This window comes from Cervus canadensis, chromosome 6 (genome assembly GCF_019320065.1).
Source record: "Cervus canadensis isolate Bull #8, Minnesota chromosome 6, ASM1932006v1, whole genome shotgun sequence".
Classification (NCBI taxonomy): Eukaryota; Metazoa; Chordata; class Mammalia; order Artiodactyla; family Cervidae; genus Cervus; species Cervus canadensis.
The window spans coordinates 50,124,575-50,142,004 of NC_057391.1; the positions used below are offsets into that span (position 1 = coordinate 50,124,575).

Sequence of the window (17,430 nt, forward strand, 5' to 3'; positions counted from 1 at the left end):
TGTCAGTGATACTTCTAATTTTGTAATACATCTGACATGACAGTAGACAGAGAAGCAATTCCAAGTTTAACTGGCATTGGATATGGTTGTGTCCTAGCATTCTTCTTTATTTTCATCCAATAATGAAATATTAGGTGATATAGAAGCAGCTTACCTCTCATTGTAACAGAAAAGACAGACATCCTGCTTTCTGATTTATATGACTTAAACTGATTATTTCAAAGAAAAGTTGAAGCATTAATACTATTTTAACTAAAGTAATTCTTGGCAGAAATTCATCATTATTTCAGTGGCCTGCCTTTAGCATCCTTTCCCATTTAAAAGTCTTATTTGGATATATTTCTATAAGAGTTCTTTTAAGCCCTAAAATGAGTTAAAGCTAGTCATCTCTTCCATATTTTCACGGCTCAGAAGTTTGGTGTGGTTATCAATCAGAACATTTCCCTGAGAAATACTGGTTCTTTTGCTGGCTGATGCTCTTGTACGTCACACAGGCTTTAAGAAACTTAATATATATGGTAGTACTTATCTTTTAGCTATCCCTATTGTGTTTTATCTACCTTTTTTTTTTGTCTTACATTGTAAGCTGCCTTCAACACCTGGGGTATGCACTCAATAAATATTCGTTGAATTAATTGGGAAATCACTTTTTTTTTTTTTTTTGAGAAATCACTTTTCTGAACCTTTTTTCCTTGGTAATGAAGATGGCTTGTCCTGAAAATATGTACTTGCCTCTCTAACGTCAGTCATAACTATTTTCCTTGTAACTTTAAAGGAAGAATGACAGTAATACATATATTATATATATAATATAATAATATAAAAGATATATTATCAGTTTTATCTTAATTTACTGCAAGAATAGTTTTGTTTGCCACATTCTTCAAAGATTAATGTGTTTTATGACAGTAAGTTCTGTTTACATTTCTAGCAACGTGAACTGCAGGAATGGCAGTGGCAGCAAAGACGACAAGGATGTATAAATGCAATTGTCGAAGAAGAAAGACTAAAACTTCTCAAAGAACATGCTACAAAACTACTAGGGTATCTCCCTAAAGTAAGTGAGATTTAACTCATAGCCTCTAAGAGTGGGGGGAAGACATGGTGTTAGGATTTCAGAGGGCCTGGGTTTCACTCACTTCTTGCTGTTACAAAGCAGCAATGTTACGTGAGTTAGTAACTGAACGTCTCCAAAATGAGATAGTTGGTCTTGGCACTTTCTATTAAATTTTGGAGGTTCTGTTCTCCAGTGTAAGACGTTTAAAACTAAAGCAAATGTGATACGCTGGACACCAAAGCAGGTGATATATAGGATAGCCTTGTAAGTAACAGTAGTAATAGATACAAGCTTGAACTCAGTCTGAGATCTGCTCTATAACAGGAGGTTACATTATAACTAGGTAACCCTTATTTTAAAAAGAATATTACTTCCAGAGAATATACATGAAAATTTGCTTTCTGAAATACCTTAGGACTATAAAAATAACAACTTGAGTTTCAGAGGCCACATAAACATATGAACTAAAGTAAATAACATTTCTACCCTTCAGATACAGAAATTATGCCATTTGATACTTTATTCAATCAAAAGAATCAACTGTATATTTTGTTCAGTCTAGTGCAAAAGGAAGGAGAAAGAAATGAGTAATTATTACCTGTCTACAGGACCTTATAGTCTAATTGTTAGAATGTATACAAACTTATATATTAATGACAAAAGCCATATGGAATTAATAAACTAGACTATAAATTCCGAGCAAGTCTTTGGGTTTAGATATTTGTGTAGCAAAATAACTGTGGAAATGGGAAAAACTGATAACCTAAAATTTGATCCTTTAGATCCTAGTGGCTCCAAATGACCTAAATTATTCTTTGGGGGGGATTCTTTAGATAAGTAAATATTTAAGTTTAATTTTGTTTTAAAGGGATTAAGATTAGTTGACTTAACTCCACACCTGGCTTCTTTCCTGAAAGACTGAAGTTAGCTGACTAGAGACAGAACTGATGCAAGAGCCAGTCCCATGCATAAATCTGGTGAAGCTCATTTCCTCCCTCATACACTGCAGGGCTGTTTCAAAATAAGGGTAGGAGGGTAGAGTGTGGATTAAATTGATTTCCGTTCAGTCCATCAGAGCAGTAGTACTTGTAGTAAAGCAGAAGAGTCCAGATTCCTAAGACAAGTTCTAACAGGACATCAGGTCAGTCTAAGAATATTCAATATATATGTATATTAAGTCATAATTATAGAAAAAATATTTTGCTAATAAATTAATTTCATTATATTAGAAATAACTTTATAAATTTCATGTCTGTATCTCTTAGTCTTACGAACATTTATTGAAATATTCCTGCATTCAAAGTAACCCACTAAATATTTTTCTTGTAGGGAGTATTCAAAAATGAGGATGATATTGATATGCTTGGTGAAGAGTTTAGAAAAGCATATCAGAAAAGGAGTGAAATTTGTGAGAAGTGATACCATCAAGATTTGGTAAAACCTGGGTTCTTTTGTATGTTACCACTAGGTGTCAGTGTAACTTTTGTTTTAGAGTTCAGTGAGTAGGACTCCCATTGTCTCTGGATTTTATAAAATTTCTGTAATTTATCATTTATAAACAATCAGTTGTAAGAAAACATTTTTGTTTTCTGATAAAGAGTATTATATGCAAGTTTGCTTTCAATCACTATTGTTTTTGTACTGATAACATTGAAGATCTGAATTCTATACCACATTCCATATATTGAGTTGGCCAAAAAGTTTGGATTTTTCTGTTATATATAGATATCTATCGAAACAACCCAGGAAACTAAACTCTTCATACCACTTCTATGTTCGTGTCTAGGAACTTTACTTCCTTGATTTGGCCGGGGAAGACTTTTCCTATTATGAGAGGAGAAAAGTATAGAGTGAGGAATTTCAGAGTGCTTTATTACCTAATGCGGTTATCAATAAGAACATAGAAACAGTTTCTCTCAGGTAAACATCGTTTACAAACTAAAGCTAAGTCTCTAGAACATAAAATATTTTCTATTGATATGCAGCTGAAAGGGGCTAGAAGGTCATAAGAAAGATAACAGAATCGAAAGTTAAATTTCTATTGCTTTATTTTATAAAACACTTCTAATAATTAGGTATCAATTTTATATCCCCAAATCTAAACAGGGAATTATTTTGACTTATCAAATATCTTCATTATTTAATGTAAGCTGTAACGGTGTGAACTATTTTTACTTTAAGAGTATATCCACCACACACTAGAGGTTTAAAAGTAGATCACTTATTAATTTCCCCATTCAAGTGCCTTCATAAATTCCTCTTCAGTGAAAGACAGCATCTTGGCAGCTTCAATATGCATCTGTGTTTAAAGAAATCAATATTGTCTAATTTAGTATTAAGAGTAGACCACAGAACAATAGGAAATTTGTGAAAGTGTGTATAATGCTATCAAAATGAGTTCTGTTATAGGAATGTATAATTCTAATTACAATAAACAGGTTTAAATAATAGTTACATTCAGTGATTAGCCACTAAAAACCTTGTCCACTGGTGGTATTGCACCAACCTGTTTGGAGAACAATTCAATATTTTAATACCTAATCTTTGCAAAAGGTGACAGTAGCAAAAACATGAATTCACATCCTCTTAACTACTAGGTAAACTTGTGTGGTGAACAGAATAAAACTGGTTTGGAATCAGTTTCAAGATTTCAAGAGGCAAACTGATCCCTTTTTAATAGTTATTTTTTATATTTGGTATTTTCTCTAGTTAGGGAGTATCCATACTGTATGAAAACAGAACTAGTAAACATTTCTAATTTACTTGCATCAATGTATAGATATCATTTTGTGACTAAGCATGGCAATAAAAAATATATCTGAAGGAGAAATACTAAATGTCTCAGTAGAAAGAGCCAAATAATATCCACAATTTATTTTAACTTTGTTTAGGATAGACTCACCTTCTGCCTTTTTAAAACATCAATTAATTTTAACTGTTTCTTAAATCCTATCATTAATTCTCCTTTTTGTTTTTCTAGCTTCTTGTTTTCTGATTTTAATGCTTCGATTTTTCTGTGTTCTTCATTTGCTATATCCTGCAAAAGGAAAAAATCCCATGTATTCTTTACAGTATTTTAATGGAAAAATTATATCAACAATAAAAACTTAAAATGGTAGAGGCATGAGCATTGTTAAAACTTAAGTTTAAAAAACATTTTAAAAATAACAACTTGGTTCTAATTCCAACAATGCCAAAGTAGCTTAGATTTGAAAGCAGAGATGTCATCAGTAGTAAGCAGAAACTGGAGGTGGTTATGATCCTTGAAAGCATTCTGGTTGAGATCCACATTTAACTGGCTTCTGAAAGCACTTTTCATTTCATGGTTCACACGGGATAAACCCAAAGCAAAAAGTAATAGTCATACTGGGCTGAGGAAGCGGATAGCACTGCTGCCACGATGGTAGAAATTTCCAGGTAGGAAATCCCTCAAATCCTTTGCAGACACCTAAATAACATGTGTAGGGTGAGACTCCTAGGAACCTATGAGAGACAGCTGAGATTTAAAGAGCTGAGCAAAGAATTCAGCTGCTGCCTATGACAAGGAAGACCAAGTTTGTAATTGTGGTAAAAATCCACTGGATGAGCTCTGTAGCAACTTGGATAATGGAGAAAAAGGACCAGTGAACTTTAAAGACAAGTTAGTAGAAATCATTAAGCATAAGAAGGTCTTGTACTTGGAAAAATGTTAAAGGACATCTTTCATGCAAAAGGGAAATGATACCAGAAGGAAATCTGAACCTACATACACACTAAGTATCAGAAATAGTAACATGTAGTAAATAGTAGAGTTTTTATTTTAAAACTTGAGAAGTAGCTAAGATTTTGCTGCCAAGATGGCAGAGTAGAGAGATCCTGGGCTCACCTCCTTCCACAGGCACACCAAAATTACAACTATTAATGAGAAAGTCCAGAATCTAACAGAAAAGATCTTTTCCAACTAAGGATATAAAAAAGGAACCATAGCAAGATGTAGAAGGAGCATACGTGCAGTATTGTCAAGACCCATAGCCCCAGAGAGAAACCCACAAATGGGAGGGTAATTACAGTTACACAGGTTCTCTGAGCAGTGAGTCTAAGCCCCACATTGGGCTCCCTGGCCTGGGAAGTCCTGAACTGGGAAGACCAATGGGGCTTGCTTTCAGAGGACACAGGTGTGGGAAACAGATTTAACTACTAAAGGGTACACATAAAACCTCACATGCTGCAGGACCCAGGGAAGAGACAGTAATTTTTGAAAGGAGCTGGGTCAGACCTACCTGCACATCACCCAGGAGGCAACTGAAGTTCATCCTTGGGACGCAGGCATTGGCAGAAGCCATCTGTGGCGCCTGCTGTATCATGTGGACACCCATGCTGGGAAACATCACTTCAGAATCATCCTCTAGTTTATTAGCGCTGGAACACGGCCCCACCCACCAGCCTGTCAGCCTCAGTACTGGGAAGCCTCAGGCCAAGCAACTTGCTGGGTCAGGACAAAGCCCCACCCATCACTAGCAGGCAGGCTATCTTAAGACCCTAAGCCTTCAGCCACCCTGAAACACAGCCCTGCCCCATAGGAGTGCACAGGCACTAGCTCTGGGATCCCCAGGGCCTTGCAGACAGAGACTCTGGGACCCAGCTCCACCCACCAGCAGGCTGACACCAGCCCGCGACCCCTGCCCCCTCACCGCCAGACACTGGCCCTGCCCACCAGCAGGCTACCACCGCCTCTGAGACACCTTGGGATCCATGGCAAGATTCAACACACTTCCATGATTAAAAACAATTAAACAAGGAAGAGAAGGATTCTACTTCAACATGATAAAAGCAATATATGACAAGCCCATAGCTAACAACAGACTCAATGGTAAAAGATTGAAAGCTTTCCCTTTAGGATCAGACAGGACAAAGATGTTCACTTTTACCTACTCTGCAGGTTCTGGTCAGAGCAGCTAGGGAATAAAAATAAAAGGCATCCAAATCAAAAAGTAGAAGGAAGATTCTCTCTCCTCACAGATGACATTATCTTCTATGTATTAGAAAACCCTACAAATTCCACAAGGAAACTGTCAGGATAAATCAATTTGGCAAAGTTGCAGAATACAGAATCAACACACATAAAAAAAATCAGTTGTGTTTCTATATACTACTAATGAACATTCTTAAAGAAATTTTAAAAATTACAAATATAATATCAAAAAGAGTGAAGTACTGAAAAACATCTACTTCTGCTTCATTGACTATGCTAAAAGCCGTTGACTATGTGGATCACAATGAACTGGAAAATTCAAGAGACCTTACCTGTCTCCTGAGAAACCTGTGTGTGTATCAAGAAGCAACAGTTAGAACCAGACTTGGAACAACTGACTGGTTCCAAATTAGGAAGGGAGTACATCAAGGCTGTATATTGTCACCCTGCTTATTTAACTTCTACACAGAGTACATACAAAATGCCAGGCTGGATGAATCACAAGCCAGAATCAAGACTGCTGGGAGAAATATCAACAACCTCAGATATGGAAATGATACTACTCAAATGGCGGAAAGTGAAGAGGAACTTAAAGAGCCTCCTGATGAGGGGGAAAGAGGAGAATTAAAAAGCTGGTTTGAAATTCAACATTCAAAAAACCAAGATCATAGCATCTGGTTCCATCACTTCATGGCAAATAGAAGGGGAAAAAGTGGAAGCGGTGATAGATTTTATTGTCTTGGGCTCCAAAATCACTGCGAACAGTTACTTTTGTTGTTCAGTGGCCAAGTCATGTCCAACTGCAGCATGCCAGGCTCCTCTGTCTTGCACGGTCTCCTAGAATTTGCTCAGATTCACGTCCATTGAATCGGTCATGCTACCTAACCATCTCATCCTCTGTTGTCCCCTTCTTTTGCCTTCAGTCTTTCCTAGCATCAAGGTCTTTTCTAGTGAGTCGGCTTTTCGCATCAGGTGGCCAAAGTATTGGAGCTTCAGCATCAGTCCTTCCAGTGAACATTGAGGGTTGATTTCCTTTAGGATTGACTGGTTTGATCTCTCTGCAGTCCAGGGGACTCTCAAGAGTCTTCTCCAGCACCACAGTTCAAAAGCATCAATTCTTTGGCACTCAAGTGTTCTTCATGGATAGTGACTGCAGCCATGAAATTAAAAGGTGCTCCTAGGAAGGAAAGCTATGACAAATCTAGACAGAGGCATTAAAAAGCAGAGCCATCACTTTGTTGACAAAGGTCCATATAGTCAAAACTATGCTTTTTCCAGTAATGATGTACAGATGTGAGAGCTGAACCATAAAGTAGGCTCAACAATGAAGAATTGACGGTTTTGAATTGTGGTGCTGGAGAAGAATTGAGAGTCCCCTGAACTTCAGGGAGATCAAACCAGTCAATTCTAAAGGAAATCAACCCTGAATGTTCATTGGAATGACTGTTGCCGAAGCCCTAATACTTCGGCCACCTAATGTGAAGAGCCAACTTATTGGAAAAGACCTCAATGCTGGAAAAGACAGAAGAGATAGAACAGGGCAGCAGAGGATGAGATGTCTGGATGGCATCAAGCAACTCAAAAGACATGAATCTGAGCAAACCTCAAGAGATAGTGAAGGAAACAGGAGCCTGATGTGCTATCATGGGGTCGCAAAGAGTCGGACACGACTTAGCAACTGAATAACAACTAACTTAGGAATAAAAGTAACCAAGGGAGGTGAAACAGTTTTACACTGAAAACTTCAAAGAACTGGGATGACCCTGAGGGATGGGATCGGGAGGGAGGTTCAGGGTGGGGAACACGTTTACACCCATGGCTGATTCATGTGAATGTATAGCAAAAACCACCACAATATTGTAAAGTAATTAGCCTCCAATTAAAAAAACTTATGAAACTAGTTAAAGGCCAAAGAATGGAAGGATATTCTGTGGTCAAAGACTGGAAGGCTTACTATTATTAAGATATTAATAATACTCCAAGAGATTTACAGATTCAGTATGATCTTTATCAAAACTCCAATGGCATTTTTACAGAGACAGGTCATGCTAATATTTATATGGACTCTCAAGGGAACACAAATAGACACTCAGTGAATAACAACAGCTGAAAGTCTCATACTTCCAGATTTCAAATTTTATTACAAATCTATGGTAATCAAAATAGTGTAATATGGATGTATAGAAAGTCCCAAAATAAACCCTTGCATATAAAGTCTAATGATGTTCAACAAGGATGCCAAATCTATTCAATAGGAAAGTATGGCCTCTTCAACAAATTGAACTGGTAAACTAGATATCTCCATGTGTAAGAATGAAACTGTATCCCTATTTCATATAATATAAAAAAATTAACTCAAATTTGGTCAAGACCTAAATGTATACCCTAAAACTGTAAACTATTAGAAGAAAATGTAGGGAAATGCTTATGTCACTGGATTTGGTTGTGAATTCTTGGATATGAAACCAAAAGAACAGGCAAACAGAAGTTTAAAAAAAGAAACTGGATTACCTCAAAGGAAACAATCAACAGAGTAAAAAGACCCCTACAGAAAATATTTGAAGATCATGTATCTGTTAATATTGAAAATACAGAAATAACTCCTCTAAAATAACAAAAACACCATCCCTTAATACATGGGTAAAGGACTTGAATAGACAATTCTCCAGAAAAAATTTACAGATGGCTAATGAGCACATGAAAATGTGGTTAACATCACTAATATTTAGGGAGATACAAATCAAAACCACAATGAGATACCACTTAATAAACATTAGGCTAGGATGATCACTATAGAAAACACACACACACACACACACACACAAAATTGGCAAGGACATTGAAGAAACTCTTGTGCACTGTTGGTAGGGATGTAAAATAGTGCAGCCACCATGGAAAAATAGTACGGTGGTTTCTCAAGAAATTAAAAGAAGTATATGGTCCAGCAATTCCACATTTAGGTGAATATCCAAAATAACTGAAAGCAGAGTCTTTAAGAGATATCTGTACAACCAAGTTTATATCAGCATTATTCACAATAGCCAAAAAGTGGAAGCAACCCAAGTTGCTTTATTTAATAAATGTATAAATGAAACTTGTTACATACATCCAATGGAATATTACTCAAAAGGAATAAAATTCTGATAACATGCTACAATGTGGATGAACCTTGAGAACATTATGCTAAGTGATACAAGCCAGTAACAAAAAGGCAAATGGTGTATAATTCCACTTACATTAGGTACCTAGAGTGCACAATAATAAGAGATAGAAAGTAGAATTGTGGTTGCCAGGGGTCACGGAAAAGGGGTTGGGGAATTATTTTTTAATGGACATAGGTTTTCAGTTTTAGCAAGATGAACAAGGAGTTTTGGAGTTTGATATGTAACACTACTGAATTCTACACCAAAAAATTAGGGTAAATTTTATGTGTACTATAATACAAAGGTTTTTTTTTTTTTTTTAATTTAGAAAGTTCATTAACTCTTCAAAGCAAAAAGCAACTATGTAGAATTTGTATGTAAGTAAAATGTATGACAACAACAGAAAGTGGAGGAGAGAAGTGTACTGCTGAAAGGTTCTTTCTTTATTCATAAAATGCTATGTTACTTGAAGGTAGATAGCGGTTAAGTTAAAGGTGTATCTGATAAGTGGAGATACACACAAAAAGGTGGAGATAATAAGCCAGTAAGATAAAATGAAATCATTAAAAATATTCAAAAAGAAAAACAAGAGGAAGAAGGAACAATAACGTATGTGAATGAAAAATATAAAAGTTTATAGAGTTAAACACAACCATTATTAATAATCATATTAAATGTAATGATCTAAGCCTCCTAATTAAAGTGTCAAAGATTGTCAGACTGAGTTAAAACAACAGGAAAAGTCAACTGTATGCTGCCTGTAACAACACACAAAGGAGTTACAAATAAAGGGAGAGAAAAGCCAATACTGATGTCAGCAGTAACTAAAAGAAATATGATTTATGGATATATTATAAAGATGCAATAATCAAGACAATGCATTATTAACATGAAGACAGACATACAGATAAGTGGAACATAATAGTGATCCCAGTAATAATACATCCACACACATCTGGGCAACTGATTTGCAACAAAGATGCCATGGCAATTCAATAGTGAAAAGATAATCTCAACAAAATATTCCTGCACATGTTCCAATAATGAATCTTGACCCTTATATCATGCATAAAAACTCAACAAAACACAAAAGATGAAGCTATGCAACTTCTGTAAGAAAACCTAACAGCAAATCTTAAAGTGACCCCGTAGGTTTAGCAAAGAATTATTAAATAGAACATAAAACCATAATTATAAAATTCAAAATATTAAATGTTGCTCTTCAAAAAAAAGTTGTTACAAAAATAAAAGCCAAGGGATAAGATATTTGCAAAGTAGGTGTCTGACAAAGTCTTGTAATTAGGATATATAAAGAACTCTAACAAATCAACTCAGTTCTTAATAAAGAAACAAAGAGACTAAGGAAATATGAACAAAGTGTGGTCTTTAGTTAATGAGTCATAATTATTGATTCATTAATGGTAAAAATGTTCTATACTAATGTATACATTCATTTCATAAGAAATGATTTAAGAAATTTTCTGTACTACACAATTTTATATAAATTAAAACTATTCTAATAATTAACATTTATTAGAATTAAATTCATTTAACAATTTTTTAAAAGAATAAAAGACTTATAAAGAGACACTTCAAAGATAACATCAAGACTTTCCTAAACAACCAATGGATGAACGAAGAAATCAAAGAGGGAAAAAAATGGTCTTCAAACAAATGAAAATGGAGACACAACATACCAAAACTTATGGGATGTAGCAAGAGCAGCTCTGAGAGAAGTTCATGGCAACAAATGCCTACATTAAGAAAGATCTCTGAATTTTTACTCCGCCCCGCATGTTTAATGTTTTTGACATCATACGAGATTTTGACCAATGAGATTTTTCCTTTTGTAATTTCCATATTTCTAGTTGTGGTTTTTTCTTTTTCACTTAGAGAAGCCCCCTTAACACTTCTTGGGAAGCTAATTTAGTAGTGCTGAGTTGTTTCAGCTTTTGCTTCTCTGGCAAACTCCTTCTGTCTCCAAATCTGAATGAGAGTCTTGCTGGATAGAGTGTTATTGGCTGCAGGTTTTTTCCTTTCATCACACATGTGATGTTGTGTGATGTTTCATCACACATATGTTGTGCCATTCCCTAATGGTCAGCAAAGTTACTGCTGAAAGTCTGCTGACAGTCTTAGAGGAGGTTCCCTTATACATAACTAGTTGCTTTTCACTTACTGTCCTTAATATTCTCTCACTATCTTTAATTTTTGCCATTTTAACTTTAAGTACCTTGGTGTGGAACTCTTTGGGTTGATCTTTTTTGGGACTCTGTTCTTCTTGGACTTGGATGTCTCTTTCCTTTCCCATGTTAGTATGTCTTTAGCTATAAGGTGCTTCTAATTTCTCTGCCCCTATCTGTCGCTCTTCACCTTCTGGGACCTGTATAATGTGAATATTAGTATGCTTAATGTTTTCCAAGAGGTTTACTGAACTCTTCATTTCTTTTAAATTCTTTTTTTCTTTTTCTCTTCAACTTGGGTGATTTACACTACTACTCTGTTCCAGTTTAGTGACCCATTCCTCTGTATTACCCTATCTAATGTTGATCCTGTCTAGTGTATTTTTTATTTCAGTTACTATATTTTTCAGCTTTGTTTGGTTCTCTGTTTTCTAACTCCTTGTTAAAATTCTCCCTGTATTTACTCACTCTTCTTCCAAGTATATTGAGCATTTTTATGGTTATTACCACAAACACTTAATTGGGTAGACTGCTCATCTCCAGGGTTTTTAGAATGTGTTCAAACTTAAGACATCATCAACTTTAAATATTCACCAGTATATGCTGCTGTATATAAACCTCATGATAACAACAAACCAAAAATCTATAATAGATACACACAAGATAAAGGAATCCAAATATAACATTAAGATGGTCATCAAATCATAAGTGGAGAGGAAAACAATAAACAAGGACATTCCCCAAACAATTTAATAAAATGGCAGTAAGTACATACCTATCAATACTTACTTTAAATGTAAATGTACTAAATGTTCCAATGGAAAGATAGAGTGGCTGAAGAGACTTAAAAATAAGATCTGTAAATATATGCTGCCTATAAGAGATTCACTCCAGATCTAACTACACACACAGACTGAAAGTGAAGGGATAAAAAAGTCTAAGACAAAGAAGGACATTACATAATGATAAAGTGATCAACAAAAATAACACTTTTAAATATGTATATGCACACAAACTGTAGCATTTAAATAAATACAGAAAATATTAGCAAGTATAAAGAAAGATATTGACAGTAAAGACAATAATGCTCAGGAGCTTTAACACTCCACTTACATCAATGGACAGATCATCCATACAGCAAATGTAAAAGGAAACACAGGCCTTAACACATCAGATGAACTTAATAGATATATGTATGTGACATCCTATCCAAAAGCAGCAAAATATACATTGTTTTCAAATGCACATGGAACACTCCAGAATAGATCACATGCTAGGCCACAAAATAAGTCTTAGTAAATTTTAAAAGACCGATACCATACCAAGCCTCTTCTCTGACCACAATGCTGAGAGACTATAAATCAACTATCAAAAAAAAAAAAAAAAACAACAATGTGGAGGCTAAACAATGTGGTACTGAACAACCGAGTCATTGAAGAAATCAAAAAGGAAACAAACAAAAGAAACCCATGGAGACAGAAGCAAAAACACAAAGGTCCAGAATCTGTGGAATGCAGGAAAAGCAGTTCCCAGAGGGGAGTTTATAGAAATACAGGCCTACATCAGGAAACAAAAATCCCAAAAGCCCTAACCTAATATCCAAATGAATTAGAAAGAAAAACCTAGAGTTAGTAGGAGGAAAGATCAGAGCAGAAATGAATGAAAGAGAGATGAAAGAAAAAAAGAGAGAAAACAAGCAAGAAAGAAATTATGAGCTGGTTCTTAAAAAGATGAACAAAATTGATAAACTTTTAACCAGATTAAGAACAAATGAAAGTGGGTCCAAATAAAATCAGAAAAGAAGTTAGAGTTGATATTGCAGAACTACACAGGATCATAAGAGATTACTCTGAATAATTATACACCAATAAAATGGACAACCAAGAAGAAATGGAGGAATTTCTAGAAAAGTACAATCTCCTAAGACTGAATGAGGAAAAAATACAAAATGTGAACAGACCTCAGTTACTACTAATTAAGTCAGTAATTAAAAAAATACTTGCAACAAAGTCTAAGACCAGATTGCTTCACAGATGAATTATACTGAACATTTAAAGACAACTTAATGCTTATCCTTCTCAAACTATTCCAAAAAACTGAAGAGAAAGAATGCTTCCAAAGTCATTCTTTGAGGCCTGCATCACGCTGATAGCAAATCAGATAAAGAAAGACACCACAAAATATGAAAACATAAGCCAATTAACACTGGTGAACACAGATGCAAAAATTCTCAACAAAATATTAGAAAATTAAATTGAACAATACACTAAAAGGATCATACATCATGATCAAGCGGGATTTACCCCAGGGAAGCAAGACTAGTTCAGTTATCTGCATATCAATCAATGTCGTCCATTAACTCATTAATAACCAGGGGATTTCTGCAGAAACACCTGTGGCTGTTGATTTGTTCTGTAAGTGAATACAGAAGCATCTCTGATGAATAACATTTGGATAACAAAAGACATGTTAATATGTGTCTCTGGTGAGTAATACGTTAATAGAATGAAAGAAAAAAATCACATAATCATTTCAATAGACAGAGACTAGGCATTTGACAAAATTCAACATCCATTCATGATAAAATCTCTTAATAAATTAGAAGGAATATACTTCAATGAAGAAAGGTCATATATGAGAAGTCCACAGCTAAGATCATATGCAATGATGAAATGTAGAAATCTTTTCCTCTAAGGTCAGGAACAAGACAAGTGCCCATTCCCACCTCTCCTACTTTACATAGTACTAGAATTCCTAGTCAGAGAAACCAGCAAGAAAAATCGAAAGTATCAGAACTAGAAAGGAAGAAGTAAGATTTCTATTTGCAGTTGATATGATTTGGTATTTAACAGATAAAAAGTCATACATAAGCCACCAAAAAACTGTTAGATCTCATCAACAAATTCAATAAAGTTGTAGGATGCAAAATTAACATTAAAAATTCAGTAGAGTTTCTATTAGAACACTCCCTAACATGATACACAAAAATAAACTCAAAATGGATTAAAGATCTGAATATAAGGTCAGACACTACAAAACTCTTAGCAGAAAACACAGGCAGGCGAGAATTCCACCACCGAGCCACCAATGTCATAACCGTTAGTGGAAAACACAGGCAAAACACCCTTTGACATAAAACTGAGGCAAGATCTTTTTTGACCCACTTCATGAAGTAATGAAAATAAAAACAGAAATAAACAAATGGGACCTAGTTACATGTAAAAGCTTTTGCAGAGCAAAAGCAACCATAAAAAAAGATGAAAAGATAACCTTAAGAATGGGAGGAAATATTTGCAAATGAAGTAACTGACAAAGAATTAACCTCTAAAATACATAAACAGCTCATGCAGCTCAATTACAAAAAAAAAAAAAAAATGGGTGGAAGACCTGAAGAAACATTTCTCCAAAAAAGTCACACAGATAGCCAAAAAACACATGAAAAGATGCTCAGTATCACTAATTACTAGAGAAATGCAAATCAAACCTACAATGAGGTATCACCTCATAACAGTCATGATGGCCATCATCAGAAAATCTACAAACAAATGCTGGATAGAGTGTAGAGAAAAGAGAACCCCCCTACACTGTTGGTGGGAATGGAAATTGGTATAGCCACTATGAAAAACAATACGGAGGTTCCTTTAAAAAGCTAAATACAGAACTACCATATGACCCAGCAATCTCACTGCATATACTCAGAGAAAACCATCATTCCAAAAAATACATGCAACCCAATGCTCGTTGTAGCGGTCTTCATAATAGGCAGGACATGGAAGAAACCTAGACGTTCATGAACAGATGAATGGATAAAGACAATGTTACATATATGTACAATGGAATACAACTCAGCCATGAAAGAAATGACATTGGGTGACTTGCAGAGATGTAGCTAGGCCTAGAGACTGTCATGCAGATTGAAGTAAGTCAGAAAAAGAACAGCAAATATCGTATATTAACATACATATGTAGAATATAGAAAAATGGTAGATGATCTTAATTGCAAAACAGAAATAGAGATGTAGAGAACAAATGTATGGACACCAAGGGGGGAAAGTACACGGAGGTGGGGTGGCATGAACGGGCAGAGAGTATCCCTATGTGCAAAAGAGAATGAATGAGAACCTACTGTAAAGCTGAGGGAAGCCACCTCAGTGCGCTGTGGTGACCTAAGCGGGAAGGAGATCCCAGAGAGGGGTGTGCATAGCTGATCCACGTCCACAAAGACTTGCACGTGAATGTTCACGGAGGCTTTACCTGTAATAGCTGAAAGGTGGAAACTTCTGGGTAAATCTCAAAAGGAGTCACATTTTTAAAAAGAATATGAAATTCTAGAAAAGGTAAATGAGTTACCTGGAGACAGAGGTTGGGAGAAGGGCATGATTATAAATGGGCACAAGGAAACTTTTGGGAGTGACAGATATGTCTATTGTGGTGCTTTTTCATAGGTATACACATAGTTACAAATCAAGTTTTATACCTTAAATATGTGTGGGATTATTATATGTCACAGTGTGAAAAAGAGAATTAAAATACATACAATTAAAGATATGCAAAGAAAAATTGTGAGACACAGCTAAAGTATCATTTTGAGGAAAATTATAGTTTTAAATGCCGTAATAGAAAAGAAAGTTGAAAAACTGGTGATCTAAGTCTTCAATTTAAGAAGCTGAAAAGATAGCAGATTAAAAAACAAAGCAAGTAGACAAAATTGTATAAGGAGAATTCATTGAAAATAAAGACAATAGAAAAAATAAAACCAAAAGTTGAAAAGATTAAGTAGTAACTGGACAGCAAGACTTAAGGGAAAAAACCTGAAACATGGGTGAATCTCAACATTATGTTTAGTGAAGGAAACCAGTCACGAAAAAGTACATTCTACACAGTTTCATTTATATCAAAGTCAAGACCAAGAGTATCAGAACATCCTTCACTTAACAGAGGATGGAGTACTTGGAAAGGGAATACAAGGGGACTTTCTAGGGGTGAGGAAAATAATCTATGTATTGCCTAACATGGTGGTTTCCCAGTTATATTAAGAGCCCAAACTCACTGAATTATAGACGTAGTATCTGTTCATTTTCTTGCATGTAACTAATTCGGTTTTTAAAACTCACCCAATTCTTTTATGTCCCTCCAGCTCTAACCCTCTTGAAAGAATGTGTGTAAGCTTCTTGAAAGAATTACACACATCCTGTGTCTCCATCTCCTCACCTGCAATCATTTTTCATCCACCTTGAATTTAGCTTCTTCCCCATCACTCTAATAAAACATTTCTGGCCAAGGTCAGTTCTGTGCTTTTAAATCCAATACAATTTTCCCAGTTCCCCCAAGGAACTTGACTTCTCAGGAGTATTCACGTTTGCTGACCACTTCTGAGATGATGGAGTTCTTCAAGGCGCAGCTCTTGGCCCTGGCTTCGCTCATTCTCTCCCTCTGTTCTTTCTCCCTGGTGAACACTAACGGCTTCTTCTACTGTCTCTGTGCAGGCTTCTCTCCTACATCTTGACATCTCCCCTTGGATTTCTCAGAATATCTCCAAGATTAACATGTTCTAAAACAAGTCAGTCTTCTTCTCCAGACTTACTACACTGTTTCTTATTTCAGTGGATGGCACTCTAGTTCTGAAAACTTGAAGTCAAAATATCCTTCCTTAAGCTTCCCTTTCTCACAAGCCTATATCCAGTTCATCACCACATCATAGTGATACTCTCTCCAAGGTGTATTTTTTGATACTTGGTTTCCCTCCGTTTCTCAGTTTAGTCCAAGCTATATCCTTATCTCTCACTGACACTGTTACTCTGCTGCAGCCTACTGCATCCATTCTGGCCTCCTTCCAAATCGATTCTTCACAAAGAAACACCAACAAAGAAATGCAGCTGGCCTTCTGTATACCCAGGTTCCACATTAGTGGATTCAATCAAGTGAGAATGGAAAACAATCTGGGTAAAAATTTTCCACAAAGTTCCAAAAAGCAAAACTCAAATTTGCCATGTGTCAGCAACTACTTACATAGCATTTACACTGTCTTGAGTATCATATGTAATCTAGAGATGATTTAATGTATACAGAAGAATGTGTGTAGGCTATATGCAAATA

At 35.5% G+C, this 17,430-nt stretch overlaps 2 protein-coding genes across 6 annotated transcripts in view; one reads left to right on the forward strand and one right to left on the reverse strand.

The window, feature by feature from the left end:
• Positions 1 to 2,669, forward strand: part of MNS1 (meiosis specific nuclear structural 1) — a 104,779-nt gene extending 102,110 nt beyond the window's left edge. For all 4 annotated transcript variants that reach the window (XM_043471884.1, XM_043471885.1, XM_043471886.1 and 1 more), the window contains 2 exons: positions 932 to 1,057; positions 2,387 to 2,669. In XM_043471884.1, the coding sequence (XP_043327819.1) occupies positions 932 to 1,057; positions 2,387 to 2,476 (216 nt within the window). In that variant the 3' untranslated portion in view covers positions 2,477 to 2,669. The remainder of the gene's footprint in view (positions 1 to 931; positions 1,058 to 2,386) is intronic.
• A 418-nt stretch (positions 2,670 to 3,087) lies between these two features.
• Positions 3,088 to 17,430, reverse strand: part of TEX9 (testis expressed 9) — a 90,077-nt gene continuing 75,734 nt past the window's right edge. The window contains exons 11-12 of one of the 2 annotated variants that reach the window (XM_043471887.1): positions 3,960 to 4,094; positions 3,088 to 3,356 (exon numbers count right to left, since the gene is read on the reverse strand). In XM_043471887.1, the coding sequence (XP_043327822.1) occupies positions 3,282 to 3,356; positions 3,960 to 4,094 (210 nt within the window). In that variant the 3' untranslated portion in view covers positions 3,088 to 3,281. Of the gene's footprint in view, positions 3,357 to 3,959; positions 4,095 to 17,430 lie in introns of those variants that run through there. The other variant, XR_006270063.1, reaches the window with a different exon arrangement.